Source organism: Amphibalanus amphitrite, unplaced genomic scaffold (genome assembly GCF_019059575.1).
Source record: "Amphibalanus amphitrite isolate SeventyFive unplaced genomic scaffold, NRLGWU_Aamphi_draft 000020F_arrow, whole genome shotgun sequence".
Taxonomy (NCBI): domain Eukaryota; kingdom Metazoa; phylum Arthropoda; class Thecostraca; order Balanomorpha; family Balanidae; genus Amphibalanus; species Amphibalanus amphitrite.
In genome coordinates this window covers 1,295,798-1,314,106 of record NW_024881516.1, presented here as the reverse complement: position 1 = coordinate 1,314,106, position 18,309 = coordinate 1,295,798, and the positions used below count along the sequence as shown (strand labels likewise).

The window sequence follows — 18,309 nt, the reverse complement described above, 5'->3', positions numbered from 1 at the left end:
GATAAATTTGGACGTTATACACAGTATGTGTGCGCTTTCCAAGCTGCTCTTCGGTACAGGCGATTGTGCTCCACTTTCAACAGACTATAATATCCGATCGTCCACATTCGCCCACTTTGTTTACGCCATGTAAGCGCCTTTTTTCGTTGTTTGATTGGCGCTACTTCAGCGAGCTCGAAGTAAACTCCCATATAGGTAAGGTATACCTACCGCGTAAACAAGGCATATATTGTCAAGTACATCGAGTTCAAACAGGTACGGGGACCATATCACTGCAAACGAACAACTCTTAAAGCTGCATACTCATAAATATGGAGAACACGACATGAATAGGCACATTTCTACGTCAAATGAAATGGCATGCTGGCAAAGTAATGATGCCGTTCCATTTACCACGGAACACTCGACATTAGGCAGCAGTCTGTGCACTGTGGAGGAGATCTTAGGAGCTCTGAAAATGTGCCACGGAGATGGGTCAGGCCAGGCAGCAACGTTCCACCGCCGATAATGGTGGCGTCGCTGCTCTGCTGCGGAATGACACCATGGAATGACATCGGGAATGCTGGAGTACCTATGTCGCACAGCTAAATCGGCAAAAGATTAATAATGACGTGTTGTGAACGATAAAATTATCGTAACAAACCAATAAAGATGTTATCTTGATAACCCAAGATAGATATCTTGATAACCAAGATAGATGGTTAAATTCCAAAGGAAATCATACATATTGGAGATAACTAGCGTATGATTATAAATAAATAACAATTTCATGCAAGTCACTAAATTGCCTTCGAGAATACTGTTACACATCAAGCCCCGGGCCCCATAACCTCAGCATAAATGAGATACAACTAATTCCGCCACAAGCTCAAACATACGTCATACCAGACACTACGCAGATTACTATTGCCAGCTGGTACCACACATGCCCCGTCAAAGCACCCTTGAAAAACCCGCATCACTCACACGTAAATAGGTGCAGTGCAGAAAAATCGCGTGACACAGCTGCCGCTCAGTGCCGAGGCACTGAGCTTGACTGCCGCTATCGCCGCATCGGCCCTTGACTGCCGCTAGACCCGGTCAGCCTGTGCGTCGCGTGCAGAGGCCCAACGCAGATCAGTGGCAGTGCTGTCCCTGCGGCACGAGTACTGCACCACCCTGTTGTAGCTAGCCGGACGGAACACCGCCGGCAGCAGACTCCCCACTGCCCCGATTAAGTAGCGATATTTCGGTTTGTTTGATAGCCACCGGGTGCCGGCTGTAGCCCTACCTCTGATCGTCACTCCGGCGGCGACTACCGTCCGGTTCTGTCCGGCCTCACCCGGCTCCGTCCGGCTGTATCCCGCTCCGTCCACTACCGATACCGGTGCTGCGGGCCCGCCGGGTCATTTCCGCACCGCCCCGATATCGCTGCCCCCTCCGTGCGCCCGGACGTGCGTGGACGGCTGTTCCGGCAGCGGCTGTCTCCGGCTGCCGGAGCCCCTCCGGGCCCGGGGACGCGGCCGGGCGCCCGGAGCGGGCCCGCCGGCGGCCTCAGCTGGGCAGCAGCAGGCTGGACGTCTTGACGCCGCCGTCCAGAGAGGCGGTGACGCACAGGTTGTCGGCCATGTCGCAGGTGAGCACGGGCGCGCCGTGGCCGCCCAGACTGAGCAGGTGCTCCAGGCCAGACGGCCCCACCTGCAACACACACCGGCGGCGGTCAGCGACGGAACACCGGTAACGAATAGAGCCCGTCCGTTACCCGGTGGCGCCTCACCCGTTACCTGGCAGAGCACTCCGTTCGTTACTTGGTAGAGCCCCGTTCGTAACTTGGTACAGCCCCGTCCGTTCCCCGGTAGCTCCCGGTCCTTACTTGGTAGAGCCCGGCCCGTCACCCGGTTTAGCCCCGTCTGTTTCCCGCCCGGTAGCTCCCGGTCCTTAATTGGTAGAGCCCGGCCCGTCACCCGGTTTAGCCCCGTCTGTTTCCCGGTCCGTTACTCAGTCCGTTACCCGGTAGATCCCGGTCCGTTACCTGGTAGAGCCCAGTCCGTTACCTGGTAGAGCCTGCCGCCGGTGGCGCCGCACGTCAGCATGTGGTGTCGCCCGTCGAGCGCGAACAGCTGGCCGTAGGGCCGCTGCGGCGCCGGCTCGCCGCCCGGCCGGTGCGGCGCCGGCTCGCCGCCCGGCCGGTGCACCGCGAACGGGCCGCTGGCCCGCTCGTGCAGGCAGCTCTCCGAGAGCTGGCTGCCCGTCTGCGCCAGGCTCCAGGTCACCAGCTGCACCGGAACATGAACGGCGGGTCAGCACGGCGGGAGACGGGAGCGGCGCGGGGCGTTCCGGGCTCGGCCTAACGGCCAACGAAACCAGGAACAACTGAATCAAACTGAAGGAGTCTCACCACACAGAACATGATAACATTTAACATTGTGCACTGGTGTATTCCTATCAGGTATCAGATCAGATCCAGTGGACCGACCAGCATTGGATCTGGTATCCTCCCGTTCCCACTGGTTTAGTTCCAGCCCCAGTGAACACTCTGCCTGCTGCCCCATCGAGCTGTCCGCTCCTCTCCACGCAGTCGCGGCGGGCGCGTTGACTCGCCTTGTTGTCCGCGCCCAGGGTGTAGATGTGCGTCTGGTCCGGGGACAGGTGGACGGTCAGCGCGGCGCCCGTGTGCGCCGTCCAGTCGCTGATGCAGCCTTCCATACGGCCGTCGTAGACGCGCACGTGGCCGTCGCTGCAGGCGCACAGCAGCAGCTGGCCGTTGTGGTTGAACTCGGCGCTGCCGCAGCTGACTCCGGCCGGCAGGCTCAGCGTGCACTGGGGAGGGGGGAGGGGGAGGTGTCAGACTGTCAGACTCGGCGTGCACTGGGGGGGGGGGAGGCGGGGTGTCAGAGCCGCCGACACCACCGCCGGCAGGCTCAGCGTGCACTGGGGTGGGGGGGGGGGGGGGGGCGGGCGTAGAGCACCGCAGGTGTCTTCAGCATAGTCTTCAGGTGGTAGAGGGAGACCAGAAATGACATGCACATTGCACAACGGTTTAAAATCGGTAAAAAGTAGTAACGTTGATTAAAATCAACAATTTTGTATTTTAATCCATCAGGCGGTGGGCCTCCCGGCCACCTTCCGCGCGGTGGGGGGGGGGGGCATTCCCCCCCCGGTTCTCCGAAACTACTGGACGGATCCGGAAAATTCAAACGGCGTTCGATAGCCCTGTCAAATTTGTCAAGAGAAACCAAAATTCATTGTCCTCGGGGTCACCGATGACGTCACAGGTCAGGTCAAAGATAAAATGTTTCACCGTTCACGGGGCTTCTAGGGAAAGCGCTATAACACCGAGTAAAACGCATTTTGTCGAAAATCAGCGATAGGGCGTCAGTTGTCTAGTACATATGTTGCTAATAGAGGTCACTGGTCATACCAGGTCAGGTCACAGGTCAGGTCACCAAAGGTCACCAAGGGTCACCACCACATGAACCCAACTTTACTACGGTTGTGCGATGCATGATTTATGGCCAATTTTTCATTTCCAACTCAATGGTGTTGGTTACAAGACCATCAGGTACGGTTTAGGTCACTTTCTGGTGGAGGTCAGGTCAAGGTCAGGTCAAAAAAGGTCAAATTTCAAAGTTGATAGTTTTGCATAAAATGGGTATTGATTCGATGCAGCTCGTCACGGGGAATCTAATGGTGGTCTTTGTTTTGCGCTACGAGGTCTATAATTGCTAAAAATTGAGCTTAAAAATTTGACGTCATCAATTTTGAACAGTTTTTTTTTCGCTATAACTTGGCCAAAAAAAGAGGTATCTATCTCCAATTTGGTATGTAGCTAGAAGGCGATAGGGACTATTACCTATATTACGGCTTTTTTCGAAATTCAAAAAACTTTTTGGATTTTTTCGGCTATTATATTCAAAAAATCTATTTTTTTATTTTTGGGGGTCAAAATCCAATAATTTCAAAAATCCGATATAGCAGTTTTGTAGCCCTGTTAATTCTACACCTTCTATGTCTGCAAAAACATTTTTCTGTATCTCTAAAGCTGTAGGCCTGACAGCTCTTCCCGCGAAACCTTTTTTTGTCGAAAATGGCAGAAATGACGTCACTCTGGCGTCATTAGCGGCCAACCTATCATAGCCTTTGGAAAATTTTGGTCACAATGTGCAATAGCTATTCACGGGAGGGTACTGAAAGTTTGGTAACGATCGGCGCAGCGGTTCTGGAGATATATGGAAAAAACTAAGGGGGGGGGGCAAAAAATGCCCCCCCCCCCACCGCCTGGAAGGTTAACCATTTACCGTCACATTTCGAAGCAACATGGCTCACTATCTACTTCTTTGGCACGTGCATGCATGCATATGGCATATGCATCGAGTTGTATCCATAGACGAATGAAGATATTCTCAATTCAAGGTATATCTTTCGGCTGCTAGTCGTTAATCGTTTTTAGTGAAAACAAGGAAACGACTAGTAGCCTACTGATCTCAGGCAGCTTTTGCCAAATTGTCAGGGAACTCAGATTTGTTTTTCAATAGAAAAACACAATTCTAAAGAATAGTGTTTTAACTATTGACAACAAACCTTCGGTTAAAAAGCGTGCATTGAATTCATATATGTCTAGTCGTAAAAGTTTAAAATCATACATTACAGAAGATATTCTCGTTCCAACAGCGCGGCGCCCCTCCAAGTTCAGCGATGACCATCAGGATACAGTACCGCCTCAACAAACCCGCAGACTGGCACGTTTTAGCCCCGTATACATAGGGATTGTTGCAAGCTTATAGATGCTTCGCCCATTACGTTGCAAAAGATGCCAATGGTGCTTTATAATTTACCAAATTGTCCCCTCTAAATATACAAAGATCGCTGCATCGAAATTGTCGCAAAATAAATGAGCTAGAGCCTCGTCAAAATACTATGCAAACGCAACTATTGCTCAAGCGCCGTAATGTTAATAAGGTAACGAGTACGAAGCAAACCCCAACAGGAATTCAGCGCGGCTTAACAGTGAACATCGAGCGAGACGGTCGATAATCCGGCCAAGATCCGGCATCAAAACGTCGGCAAATGTCCAAAACCTACGCAGCCGGCAGGGTTCGAACCTGCGCGGGGAGACCCCATTGGATTTCAAGTCCAACGCCTTAACCACTCGGCCACGACTGCTCGCCAGCAAACGGGTAATAAGGGTTTTGATAACATAAACATTATCGCAAAATTGCAGTTGCCATAGTGGCACAACATTAATTGCAAACAAATGACGTGAGCAATGAGCATCCCGGTACCAAGCGGTCTGGATGGTGACGCGACCTTAGCGCCACTCCTGGGCGAGCGGATCACTGAAGTCGGCTCGGTCGGGCAGCCCGGTTAGAATCGCTTTGGGAACATGCTGCCTCTTTTTTAGGGCCAACAAGAACCGAGGATTTAGCAGGCCGAGCAAAATAGCATAACCCTTTAGTCCCATCCTATTAAATGCCCTGGTTAGTAACAATAAAGTCTACTTCAATTCGAATTTTTATGAAGGTCAATCATCAACCAAGTAGCGACGTTAGGTATTATTTCAAAAAAAGAACAATGTTTCCTCCCTGAGCTCAATCAATTAAATATGTGTCAAGCATGACAGCACTGGGGAATCGTCCCGCCGCGTACTGACCTCCTGTCGTGAGGCCTTCAGGTCGTAGATGAACAGGTCGGAGCGGGAGGGGCCACTGCTGGCGCGAGAGGTCACTGAGCAGAGCAGCGAGCTGGACGGACTGGCGGCCGCCAGGTGCAGTACCCTGACCGACAGGGAGAACGGTGACGTCAAACAGGACACGGTGACGTCAAACAAACGGGACACGGTGACGTCAAACGGGACACGGTGACGTCAAACAGGACACGGTGACGTCAAACAGGACACGGTGACGTCAAACAGGACACGGTGACGTCAAACAGGACACGGTGACGCCAGACGAGACAACAGTGACACCAAACGGGACGATGGTGACGTCGAGCACGGTCAGCATGCCACTCAGCCATAGCCGTGGGATTATTTCATTTCAGCAAGACCGGCAAGACAGCCTTTTGGATATATAAAAGTTGACATCTAATACATGGCTGTCCTGTGACGACGGTGGGGACTGATATCCAGCCAAAGTAATCTTGCTGACATCCACCTCCTATCCCCCAGTACGGGTGGGGGCTGAATCCTACTACTCTCCTGGCTCCTATCCCGTAGTAGGGACGGAGACTGGGCACTGGCACCCACCTCCTGTCCCGTGGGACGGACGGAGACTCCCACTGGCACCCACCTCCTGTCCCGTGGGACGGACGGAGACTGAGCACTGGCACCCACCTCCTGTCTCGCAGCGCGGGCTGCGCGTCGCCGGTCAGCTCCAGCACCTGTCGCCGTTTGGAGACGTCGTGCAGGCGCACCTCGCCGGACGCCGAGCCGTAGGCCAGCAGCTGTCCGTTCAGCCAGCAGCAGGAGAGCACCGGCGAGCGGCAGCGCATCGTGCACACCTGCCTGACAGAGGACACAGGGCACAGTAACAGCTCAGATACTGCGGGCTACGTGCGACTGAGACATCGTCACTTCACTGAACACTTCCCGCCTTGACTGGCATTGCAAACGGCACTGGACAAGACCACCCAATGACACACTACGCCGACGGGTCGCGTTGGACAGGGGCTCACGTCTTGACGGGCGATAGCGGGAAGGGTCGGTCAGTGTCCCAAAACTTGCCAGTTTGGGTGGGAAGTGGTATCCAAGTGGAAATAAGTTTCCACACTCACCTCCAATTTTCCAGAGCCGTTTTTCACTCCCAATTTCACCAATAAAGAGCATATGTGACTGCGTGGATATTTGCTGGCTGGCTTTAACCTATTTTTTATTTCCTAATCTTATAAACCAGCTACCACATCCTACAACATTCTCAAATAAATTGATGATCCCTGTTATTGCTCTTTTTTGTATCATTCTGACTGATAATTTTCCAATCTCAGCCATGTTTGTAGTTAGGAACATACCACTCCGACACCCATGGCAAAATATAATTTTGGGACGCTGGGGTCGGTCGGGCCTCACCTGGCGGGCGGCGGGGCCGGCTCCCAGACGCGCACGCCGCCGTCCATGTCTGTCGTGGCCAGCAGGGTGCCGGCCGTGTTGAACCGACACTGGGTGATGGCGGAGCGGTGTCCCAGCAGCGACTCCTGCCAGACAGACGGACAGGTGAGCCACCTCAGAACCAGTGAACAAACAGAGAACTATCCGCAAAACGGGACAGCAACAGCATACAGCCTGTAGTGTTTTACGATGCATAGATGATATCCGCATCACCTCCATATTGTTCAGCAGAGTTCACCCTCTATCCCGCACTCACAGTGACACCCACAATTACTGATCTATCCACTCCCTCTCCCTCCCCACTCCGCCCCACCACGGACCTGTCCCAGCAGCACGGGCCCGGTGCCGCCGGTGTCGGGCAGCGTCTCGGCGACCTGGGACTGCCCCGCCGCTGCCGCCGGGCGCCGGCCAGCCGAGATGGAGCGGGCCACGCGCGGGGGCGCCACCGGCTCCGTCCGCGCCGCCGCCGCACCGCTGACCGACAGACGGTCAGGACAGGTCAGACGGATGTCACATTAAGAAGCGGCATCGGCAGTTACATGTCTACAAAAAGTTACCGGCCCCGACATCCAATCAGAGCCAGCCCTTGGGACTGTTTTTGGCGTGCGAGCTTTGTCGTCCGTGTGCTGTCTAGTAGCAACAATATCAAATCAATCTCTTCATTTTCTCTTTTCAAAACACATGCACTGTGATATCCTAGTCTCCCGCACTCACAGATACTTTTTTGGGTCGCCTTCTTAGGTATGACAACCGGCTCGCTGATAAAGTCCTTGAATAACTGTAAACCTAGTTAGACGATGCATATCGGCACGACCGGCTCCCTCCGTCTTCCGGTGCCCGCCTCACCCGGCGCCGGCGCGGACCGAGCCCGGCGAGCGCCGCCTCGAGCCGGGCGACGTCGAGCCGATAGAGCGCGCGATCAGCGAGCGCAGCTTCGACGACGACGAGCTGTCCACGCTGGGCGTCTCGCTGAAACGGAACCGGCAGCGGCGCTCAGCGCGGTCACAGTGGACTGGGGGCTCGGGAATCGGACGGTGTCGACGCCGCAGGGTTGTGCTTGACTCATGAGTCGAGTCAGAAATTTGACTCAACTCTGACTCAAATGAGTCAGATTTGAGTCGAGTCGGATAAAATGTTGAGCTGTTGAGTTGAGTCAGAGTTGAGTCGGACAAAAATATCAAGGTGTTGAGTTGAGTCAGAGTTGAGTCAGTAAAATAACTTTTGTCATTGAGTTGAGTCAAAAACATTTAGGAACATAAGTCAGCTGACTCAACTTTCTAGAAACAATATATAGTATAAGTTTTTCATTCTCCCCCACTTAACAACTCAGGCCTGGCCCTGCGCCCGGATTTTTTTACCCCCACCCCCCCCGCTCAACAACTTTTTTATCTGAGTCAATTTTGAGTCAACACACTTGACTCAACAAAAAATTTGAGTCAAGTTTGAGTCAACTCATATTTTCACTGAGCCGCTTGAGTCATGAGTCGAGTCAAGGGAAAAAATCAGCTCCTTGTTTGAGTCAGAGTTGAGTCAGGGCATTCTGAAGTTGAATGATGAGTCGAGTCGGCAAAATTTTTTGAGTCGAGCACAATCCCTGGTCGACGGTTTCCGACGTACTGTGTGTCCACGACTAGATAAACGTTGGCCGATAGCTTAGGCTTAGCAAGCATTTGTGCGGTCTCTTGTACAAGACAAAATACATTTGAATGACGATTGTTACTCATTATTGATCGAATCTATCTCCAGATTTAATAAACGTTATCAATAATCATGTACGAAAACCAGAGTTGAGGCAATAGGCATGCTCTTTTTGCTACTTGCTTCCACTCCATGTACCGTCATGGCGGCGGCTCTCCAGCACCGGCCCACCCTCCTGAGGGGAGGGGGGGGGGGGGTGATCTCGGGGCGGCCGGTCGGCCCGACTCACTGCGCCACCACGTTAAAGTCGTCCATGATGGGCTGAGCGGGCAGCAGCTCGGGCGGCGGCGCGGCGCCGGCGCCTGTCAGCGCCTCCAGCCGGCTGCGCAGGTCCATGTTCTCGCGCTGCAACTGCAGCATCAGCGCCGAGTCCTCCTGGTACTGGGCCAGCGTCGGGCGCGGCATGCACTGGCGGCCGCCCAGCGGACGTTATGGGCGCACAGGTGAGCAGCCAGCACCACAGCAGATCACGGTATACACGGAGCGCAAAACACGGGGTAAGCTCCGTGGTCTATCACGATAGATCGTGACACGTCATAGCAGCTCAGCCCACAGTCGACGCGTTACCACCGCAAACTGATACAGGCCATGGCAGAATGATACGTAACCATTATAATTTGTTCACATAAAAACACAACATCGAACAACTCAAGATGGCGCTTGGGTTTCGGAAGGGCCAGCTTACCTGAAAGACAATGGCCAGGAAGTTATGGAGCGACACGGCGAGTGTGTCCTGCCACTGGCGACTGAAGAAGACGGAGAACGTCGGGTGGTCCTCGGGCGCCTTCAGGAATGGTAGCGCTGCAGGCACGGACGCTAGTCAGGCAGAAAGGAACACCCAGGCTCTCACCGAAAACCATGTCGCAACAAAGAGGATCCTGAGCAAAAAACCGAACCAAAATCGATTCTCAAAACGACTGAAAACCTCGTCAAACCAATGCTGACCACTGTCGCAACTGCAGCGCTTACCGAACCAGTCGCGCCACTCGGGTCGGTTGTGAATCTCCGGAGCCATCTTCTCGAAGAACTCGTGGACCTTGTCGCGGTTGCGGTTGCCGGCCGTCTCAGTGGACGAGGCTGCCTGGACCACGTACCGCCGCATCAGCGCGATACCCAGGTCCCGGGCGGCTGTGGGAGCAGAGCACACAAGTCAGAGCCTCAGAGCCCAGAGGTTCCAAGCAGCTGCTGCAGCAAAGCACACGTCATGAGCGGACAGCAGATGCCAGAGCAAAGCACATATGTCACAAGGTACTGGACAACAAAGAACACATGTCCCAGACCCAGATCGTGGGCAACTGCTACAGTTACAGTAATCTCAAAGGTCTTGGGCAGCTGCCAGAGCAACATACGAGCAAACAAGTACAGCAAACAAGAGAGCAAATGGGAATAGAGTAGACAGAAGCACATTAAAGAGATACAGTGAACCATGAAAACTTACCAATAATCTGATGAGCTTCCAAGTGCCTAAATATGTGTTTGTCTAAGTGAGACCACATTGTTCTTAGCTGCTGCAGCTCAAGGTTTTGAACACTGGACATGAGAATCTCCATTATCTTATCAACCTGAAATGAAATTATTGTCAATGTAAGGTCCATGGTACCTAAGCTCATGTCCAAATGAATAGCGAGCAGTCAACAGGGTTCTAAACCACTCTATTCTTCTTCTCATGTTGAGGAACTAATTGATCTCCTCCTGTTGCTAATTGAATTGACTGTTACCTATATTTATTCAAGAACTTGTATCAACCATTGACCAATCCACCACCCATAAAGAGACCATAATTACTTCTAGTATGCAGAGTAGTCAAGAAAAATATGAGTCATAAACAATAATACAAATCAAAATGCCTATTTATGCAGGACACTAATTTACTTACCCGGAAACCATGATCCTTGCTGGCTTTAGCATCAGAATCAAAACTCTTTAACGCAGTAGCAAATCCCCTTGATACTAAATATTCCCTAACCAATGTGTCGGTGAACTGGACATGAGCCATCTTGGTCTGAAAAACAGCAGAGTAAGCATTTGTCACCTATTTTACATCAAAGAGCTTTATAATGTTCAGAGATCATAGCCAATGAAATTAATGGTGTGAAGTGCTTTAGCAAGGAACATAGTGAGAATAAATACGTGAAGAATCATTGACCTTTTCCTCGAAGAATTAAAAACAATGCCAAAAGTTATATTTAATGCGGTGAGCTTAGCTTTTGGCCACAAGCCTTCATCAAACCAACAAAATGACACAATACAAAATTCAACATTCATGAATTTTGTATCGTGTCAGTTTGTTTCAAAATTCATGAATTTTGAATTTTGTATCATATCATTTTGTTGGTTTGACAAAGGCTTGTAGCCGAAAGCTCACCGCATTAAATATAACCTTTGGTATTGTTTTTCCATCTTCGAGGAAAAGGTCTATGAATCTTAACATATTTATTGAGATCATAGCCACTTACATCAGATTCTAGCAAAGGAAAAACTTCTTGGATTGATCTTCAAACCACATTCAAACATTTAACAAGAATGCCTTTCTGATGTGATATTTGAGAATTAATATGCAGAATTGAGATTCCAGGACAAATCTTCGTATGGCATTTCTTCGTCGCGCAATTCTTCGTCCGCATTTCTTCGTCCGCAAATCTTCGTCGGCGCATTTATTCGTGTCGCATTATTTCGTCTCGCATTTCTTCGTAAGCGCAAATATTCGTAGCGCATTTCTTCGTTTCCGCATTTCTTCGTCGGCGCATTTCTTCGTCAAGCATTTTTTCGTCCACGCATTTCTTCGTCTACGCAAATCTTCGTCCGCATTTCTTCGTCCACGCAAATCTTCGTCTACGCATATCTTCGTCCGCAAATCTTCGTCCCCGCAAATCTTCGTCCGCAAATCTTCGTCCGCATTTTTTCGTCCACGCACTTCTTCGTCTACGCAAATCTTCGTCCGCATTTCTTCGTCCACGCAAATCTTCGTCTCGGCAAATCTTCGTCCGCAAATCTTCGTCCGCAAATCTTCGTCCGCAAATCTTCGTCCGCAAATCTTCGTCCGCGAATCTTCGTCCGCGAATCTTCGTCCGCAAATCTTCGTCCGCATTTTTCGTCCACGCATTTCTTCGTCCACGCAAATCTTCGTCCGCAAATCTTTGCTCGGGGTTACATGAGCAGAGTTAATACGCATTACAAACGGACTACAATGGTGAGCGAATAGGAAAATCCGTTCCTGATACGCATTTACTTGCTCATGTAACCCCGGTATTTGTCTGCGCATATTTTCGTCCGCAAACCTTTGTCTGCGCTATCTTCGTCTCCGCAAACATTCGTCCACAAATGTGGTTCAATAAAACCATGAAGAAATATCAGACCATCAAGTGAATGACAAATTTAATGCATGGAATGGATGATCGATAGGGGAAGCCGGGGGAAGCCCGGCATAGTAAGCTCTTTTTCATTTTTATTACATACCATACGTGCTGTATAAAATGTTGATATCCCGTTAGCTAGCTAAGTTCATTGGCCGTGTTTTCCCAAAAATTCGGTTTCGTGGAATAAGTATAAGGTTGAGAAAATCGAGTTTTAAAAAAGTGTTGATTTTTCTGGGGTAAGCCCGGCATAAGGGTAACGCCGGCCACCTCCCCAGCGCTTTACAACGAGTTGATGAAACCATTATGTGTCTTCCAAACATTAACGGAAAGTGAAATATTAAGGTACTGATTAGCTCTGGACATCTTAGAGCTTATGTCACTACTGGTATTTTAGCTAGCGTCTACCACATATACAGTACAGGTCGATGAAAATCGTGATGCAAAATTGACAAAAAATGTGTATTTCAAAATTCCTTAAAATTTATTTTTCTTTTTACCTTAATGCACCATATTGCATATCATTCGACTCGGCTGATGAAGAAGAACACAACGACACCATTTTTGAAGCTCTAGCTTCATTGTCTGTCGCGTTATCTGCAAAAACGTAGTTTGACCCTAGTTGACCTTAAGTGACATGACTGGCTTTGTCTATGATAACATGTTTATTTTCGAAATTTATCTTTGATCTAGGTGTAAACCAATCCTGCTCAGTACCTATTATCTCATGGAAAACAGTGGTTCAGTGGCATTGCTCTCGGTTGGGGGTAAGCTTGGCCACTCGCCCGGGGTCACCCCAATGTGCTAATTTTTATTTTAGAACAGCGATATTCGAAAAAATGTCATACTTAAGCCAGCCTGCCTCGTCACCCCTCACTACAAACACTTAACCCGGCCGGGCCCGGGGGGTAATCCCAACCACCGCAGCCCGGGGGGGGGCGTTTTTCGCCCCCCCCCTGTCTAACTCCGTAAATAAGGGAGCTACGGAAACAAAAGCGATACCAAACGAAAGGTCCTTACGAGACGATTCTAATGCACCTAAAATTTTTGACCTCAGGTCAATTTTCAAGGTCAGAGGTCAAGGTCAAAGGCCAAAACCGGCACATGTGTAGTGATCTCAAAGTAAGCCTTCTAGAGGACGGCAGGCTGCATCAAACCGGCAAAATTGGGTGTCAAACGAAAGAAGAGAATCTGAGGATTCTGAAAATGTGCTCCAAATTAAAGGTCAAGGTCAAGGTCACGCTCAAAATTGACCTCAAACTTGGCACTTTTTCGCACATCTTGCGTGCTAACTTCCAAGATGTTTTGAAATGTTTTGAGGCTTATCAGTTCCCTATTTGTGGTTCATCTTACGATACAAGGCTGCTCAAAGGTCAAGGTCACAGAAGAGTATCCCTGCTAGAGGCTATTTCACTGATTCAAGTTAGTAATAATAAATAAGACAATTTTGCCATCCGGAAGCTCTAAATGAAGGCTTAGAGGAAAATAGATGCCAGATTCGTGATCAGCGGGTACAAATCCATCATAAACGACCTTTAATGTGTCAAGGTCAACCAGAGGTCATTCGAGGTCACATGAGGTCAACATGAAACTTGACCTTTTCCTAACAAAATATATATCATTCGACGCGGCTTGACAAGGCGAATGCGATGGTACCACTGCCGTAGCTCTAGGACCATTTTTGTCGAAGTTATTTGCGAAAAACTAAAACCACATTTCGGGGTCGTTGACCTGACCTCTGACCTCAGGTCACCAAAACTATTTTTCTATTTTTCTCTAGGTCAAACGCTACACAGCCGTGCTCGTAATTTGTCTTTATCTCTAAAACTCTATTTTTAGCAGCTATTTGAAGTTTGCGTCTGTGATGCCGAAGTTTGCCGTGCAGGGGTCTAGAAAAATGGACCTTGTGACGTCATCAAGGGGGTTAGGTCCAAATTTTTTACTTTAGAAGATGTCAAATTGATGGGAGAAAAGGTACTGAAAGTTTCGCCTTCCTATCCCTAAGCGTTCTGGAGTTATCGCAAATATTCGCCAGGGGGGGGCGAAAAACGCCCCCCCCCCGGGCCCGCGAGGGTTAAACGGTCCTTACATAACATTCGTATAAATATTAGTACTGTATGGTATAACATTAACAGTGCAACATATCTCACTTTTTAGCTAAAAACCCTTAAAATATCATTTTTGCGCTATAACTTTAACAATATGCAATTTTTGTTAGCCTTAACTTTTTGCTGGCGTTACCTTAGCTGCCACGCTGAAAGGACAAACAGTTGAGCATTTTATTGTGAATAATTTAACCGGAAACGGGGTGGCCGGGCTTCCCCCGCGCCCGGGCTTCCCCCGGCTTCCCCTACTTTTGAAGTAAGGTAGATGAGGTCAGTCAGGTGAAGCTATTGTATTTGGGAGCCGACAATTGTAACATTCTATATCATTTGTGTCCCGGACATTCTTTTTTTTCGCGGTCGATGAATGACAATATAATCTCTTGTACCCTCGCCGGCATAGGCGGCGGAACGGGGAGGGCACCGTTCCCCTCTTTCATTTTGGCCTTTTAACAGTAGCCCTATGGTCGTTGCATGGAAAGAATGGGACTGAAAGTCGGCAGTGCCGTGCCCCCCCCCCCCTTAATTGAAGGTGTTCCGCAATCCGCCGCTACTGCTCGCCGGACCTATTTGTTTTCTACATACACGCCGGCGGAGGGGGGGACGGGTACGACCCCCCCCCCCCCCATCGCCGTTTCGCCACTGGTGGAGCTAGCGCGTCGCGGAAAACACGAGCGTGTGCGCCGTTACGAGACGCAGAGATTAATACCCGATTTTAAGGCCTTCTAGGTCAGGGGTCGGCTTACGGCCCGCGGGCCGGATCCGGCCAGGTGGGTGACGGTTGGATCCGGCCCGCGACCATCTGACGTCCGGCCCGCGGCTGGTATCAGCGACTTACATCGTGTTCCGGCCCGCGGTTCCTTCAGAAATCGACTCCGATATAAAAGTGACTTAAATGTGCTTTGGCACAATAGTTCTTCCTTCGTACACTTCATGAGTTTATAAACACCATTTGCGGGTGTTTTTGTCTAATTCTACTTCTAGACAAAACTTGCAACGGTAAGATTTGGTCAGCAGCTTTTGCGCGCAGCGCATCAACGACTGCTGGCTGCGTGCACTTGGCGGCTTCACGTGGTCTACTCGTTTAACCTTCCAGGCGGTGGGGGGGGGGGGCATTCCCCCCCCCCTTTAGTTTTTTTTCGATATATCTCCAGAACCGCTGCGCCGATCGTCACCAAACTTTCAGTATCCTCCCGTGAATAGCTATTGCACATTGTGAGTCTGTGACCAAATTTTTTCCAAAGGCTATGTTAGGTTGGCCGCTAATGACGTCAGAGTGACGTCATTTCTGCCATTTTCGACCCAAAAAAGGTTTTGCGGGAAGAGCTGTCAGGCCTACAGCTTTAGAGATACAGAAAATGTTTCAGACATAAAAGGTGTGGAATTATTAGGGCAACAAAACTGCTATCTCGGATTTTTCAAATTTTTGGATTTCGACCCCTAAAAATAAAAATAATTTTTTTGAATATACCTAAGAGCCGAAAAATCCAAAAAGTTTTCTGAATTTCGAAAAACGGAATAGGTATATGTGATAGATCCCTACCGCCTTCTATCTCCATATTAAATTTGAGATCGATACCTCTTTTTTTGGCCAAGCTATAGGTAGCGAAAAAACTGTTCAAAATTGATGACGTCAAATTTTCAAACTCAATTTTTAGCAATTCTAGACCTCGTAGCGCAAAACAAAGACCACCATTAGACTCCCCGTGATGAGCTGCATCGAATCATTACCCATTTAGGTAATGCAAATCTAACAGCCGGTATGCCGACCCCTGACCTAGAAGGCCTTAAAATCGGGTATTAATCTCTGCTTCTCGTAACGGCGCACACGCTCGTTTTTTCCGCGACGCGCTAGCTCCACCAGTGGCGAAACGGCGATGGGAGGGGGGGTCGTACCTGCCCCCCTCGGCCGGCGTGTACCTATGTAGAAAACAAATAGGTCCGGCGAGCAGCAGCGGCGGAACACCTTCAATTAAGGGGGGGGGGCACGGCACTGCCGACTTTTGGTCCCATTCTTTCCGCATGCAACGCCCATAGGGCTACTGTTAAAAGGCCAAAATTAAAGAGGGGAACGGTGCCCCGGTGCCCTCCCCGTTCCGCCGCCTATGCCGGCGAGGGCACAAGAGATTATATTGTTGTCATTCAACGACCGCGAAAAAAAGAATGTCCGGGACACAAATGATATGGAATGTTACAATTGTCGGCTCCCAAATACAATAGCTTCACCTGACTGATCTCATCTACCTGACTTCAAAAGTTTCGATCATCCATTCCATGCATTAGATTCGTCATTCACTTGATGGTCTGATATTTCTTCATGGTTTTATTCAACCACATTTGTGGACGAATGTTTGCGGAGACGAAGATAGCGCAGACAAAGATTTGCGAACGAAGATTTGCGGACGAAGATTTGCGTGGACGAAGAAATGCGTAGACGAAAAATGCGGACGAAGATTTGCGGACGAAGATTTGCGGACGAAGATTTGCGGACGAAGATTTGCGGACGAAGATTTGCGGACGAAGATTTGCGGACGAAGATTTGCCGGGACGAAGATTTGCGTGGACGAAGAAATGCGGACGAAGATTTGCGTAGACGAAGAAATGCGTGGACGAAAAAATGCGGACGAAGATTTGCGGACGAAGATTTGCGGGGACGAAGATTTGCGGACGAAGATATGCGCAGACGAAGATTTGCGTGGACGAAGAAATGCGGACGAAGATTTGCGTAGACGAAGAAATGCGTGGACGAAAAAATGCTTGACGAAGAAATGCGCGTACGAAGAAATGCGGATACGAAAAAATGCGCTACGAATATTTGCGCTTACGAAGAAATGCGAGACGAAGTTATGCGACACGAATAAATGCGCCGACGAAGATTTGCGGACGAAGAAATGCGGACGAGGAATTGCGCGACGAAGAATTGCCATACGAAGATTTGTCCGGTTACGCAGAATTGAGTATGTACAGTACGAGGCAACTGGCAAACAGTTCAGCCGAGACCCAGGCCCCCCGCCCAAGGTCACATTTGCACACTTTAAGTGACAGCCAGTGCTAGCCACAACTAAATGATAAAGAATATCATAATGGCACATATACAATAACTTATTAAATCCTTTCTAACAATGAGGATGCCACATGATTTTAACAGAATTATAAAATGAAGGCACGTGCATATAGTTGCATCATATTCACATTCAGATTCGCGTGCACATTCGCAGACCCCTTCGATTTGGCTGAAAATTGCACAGCAGATAGACCTTGAGCTCCTAAGTGCGAAAATTATCTTTTTATTGACCGACATTAAGTATTTTCCAAGTTATTCACGTTTGTTTTACTAGTACAATATTCTGGTTCGTAAACTTCCCGGAAAAAATCGGACCTCATCAAATTTCAAAAAAATTTCAGAAATGATTTAGACTCAGTAGTTCTTTACAAAAAACTAATTTGCATCAAACGCGGTCGCATAGTTTTCTCAGGACAAGTCTCTAAAGTTCAAGGTCGTTCAAGGTCATGCAATTTTAATCACTTTTTGGAGTCGTTTCACATGTAACAGCTTCGTATTTATGAAGGACATTAGCTATACATACTGCAATAACAATATACTTAAGTACCAGAGGCATTGTTAGACCAAAGGGCGAAAAACAGTCGATAAACTTATTGAGCAAAGCCAAGAGGCAAATACAAGTGATATTCAGATTTCCCGTCCTAAAGTGAACTTGCCGGACCCCTCCGATTTCGTTCAAAAACACAGGAATGATGCTCCTTGACCTCCTGAACACGAAAATAGTGCTACTTTTGACCGACATCAAACACTTTTCCAGATATACGCATCCGTGCACATTCAAATTGCATATGTTGCATATGGCACGTTGGGCGGACCCCTTCGATTTCGCTCAAAATCACAGGAATGATGCTCCTCGACCTCCTGAACACGAAAATAAAGCAACTTTTGACCGACATCAAAGACTTTTCCAGATATACGCATGCGTGCACATTCAAATTGCATATGTTGCATATGGCACGTTAGGCGGACCCCTTCGATTTCGTTTAAAATCACAGGAATGATGCTCCTTGA

General features: G+C 49.3%; 1 protein-coding gene, 1 long non-coding RNA gene and 1 other non-coding gene across 3 annotated transcripts; all 3 read right to left on the bottom strand.

The window, feature by feature from the left end:
• Nucleotides 1-192: 192 nt before the first annotated feature.
• On the bottom strand, nucleotides 193-2,133 carry LOC122390334. The gene is made up of 2 exons (XR_006258130.1): nucleotides 2,034-2,133; nucleotides 193-1,677 (listed from the first exon to the last, which is right to left on the bottom strand). It is a non-coding gene; the product is annotated as an uncharacterized LOC122390334 (long non-coding RNA).
• Nucleotides 2,134-2,248: 115 nt separating this feature from the next.
• LOC122389967 (WD repeat-containing protein 91-like) lies at nucleotides 2,249-10,797 on the bottom strand. The gene is made up of 13 exons (XM_043382512.1): nucleotides 10,656-10,797; nucleotides 10,218-10,341; nucleotides 9,749-9,907; nucleotides 9,465-9,580; nucleotides 9,009-9,187; nucleotides 7,928-8,050; nucleotides 7,402-7,555; nucleotides 7,043-7,167; nucleotides 6,311-6,481; nucleotides 5,630-5,753; nucleotides 2,890-2,910; nucleotides 2,581-2,799; nucleotides 2,249-2,326 (listed from the first exon to the last, which is right to left on the bottom strand). The coding sequence occupies exons 1-13, from the start codon at nucleotides 10,773-10,775 to the stop codon at nucleotides 2,249-2,251; spliced, it is 1,713 nt and encodes a 570-aa protein (XP_043238447.1). The 5' UTR covers nucleotides 10,776-10,797.
• Nucleotides 5,061-5,142, bottom strand: Trnas-uga. The gene has a single exon. It is a non-coding gene; the product is annotated as a tRNA-Ser (tRNA).
• Nucleotides 10,798-18,309: the final 7,512 nt, after the last annotated feature.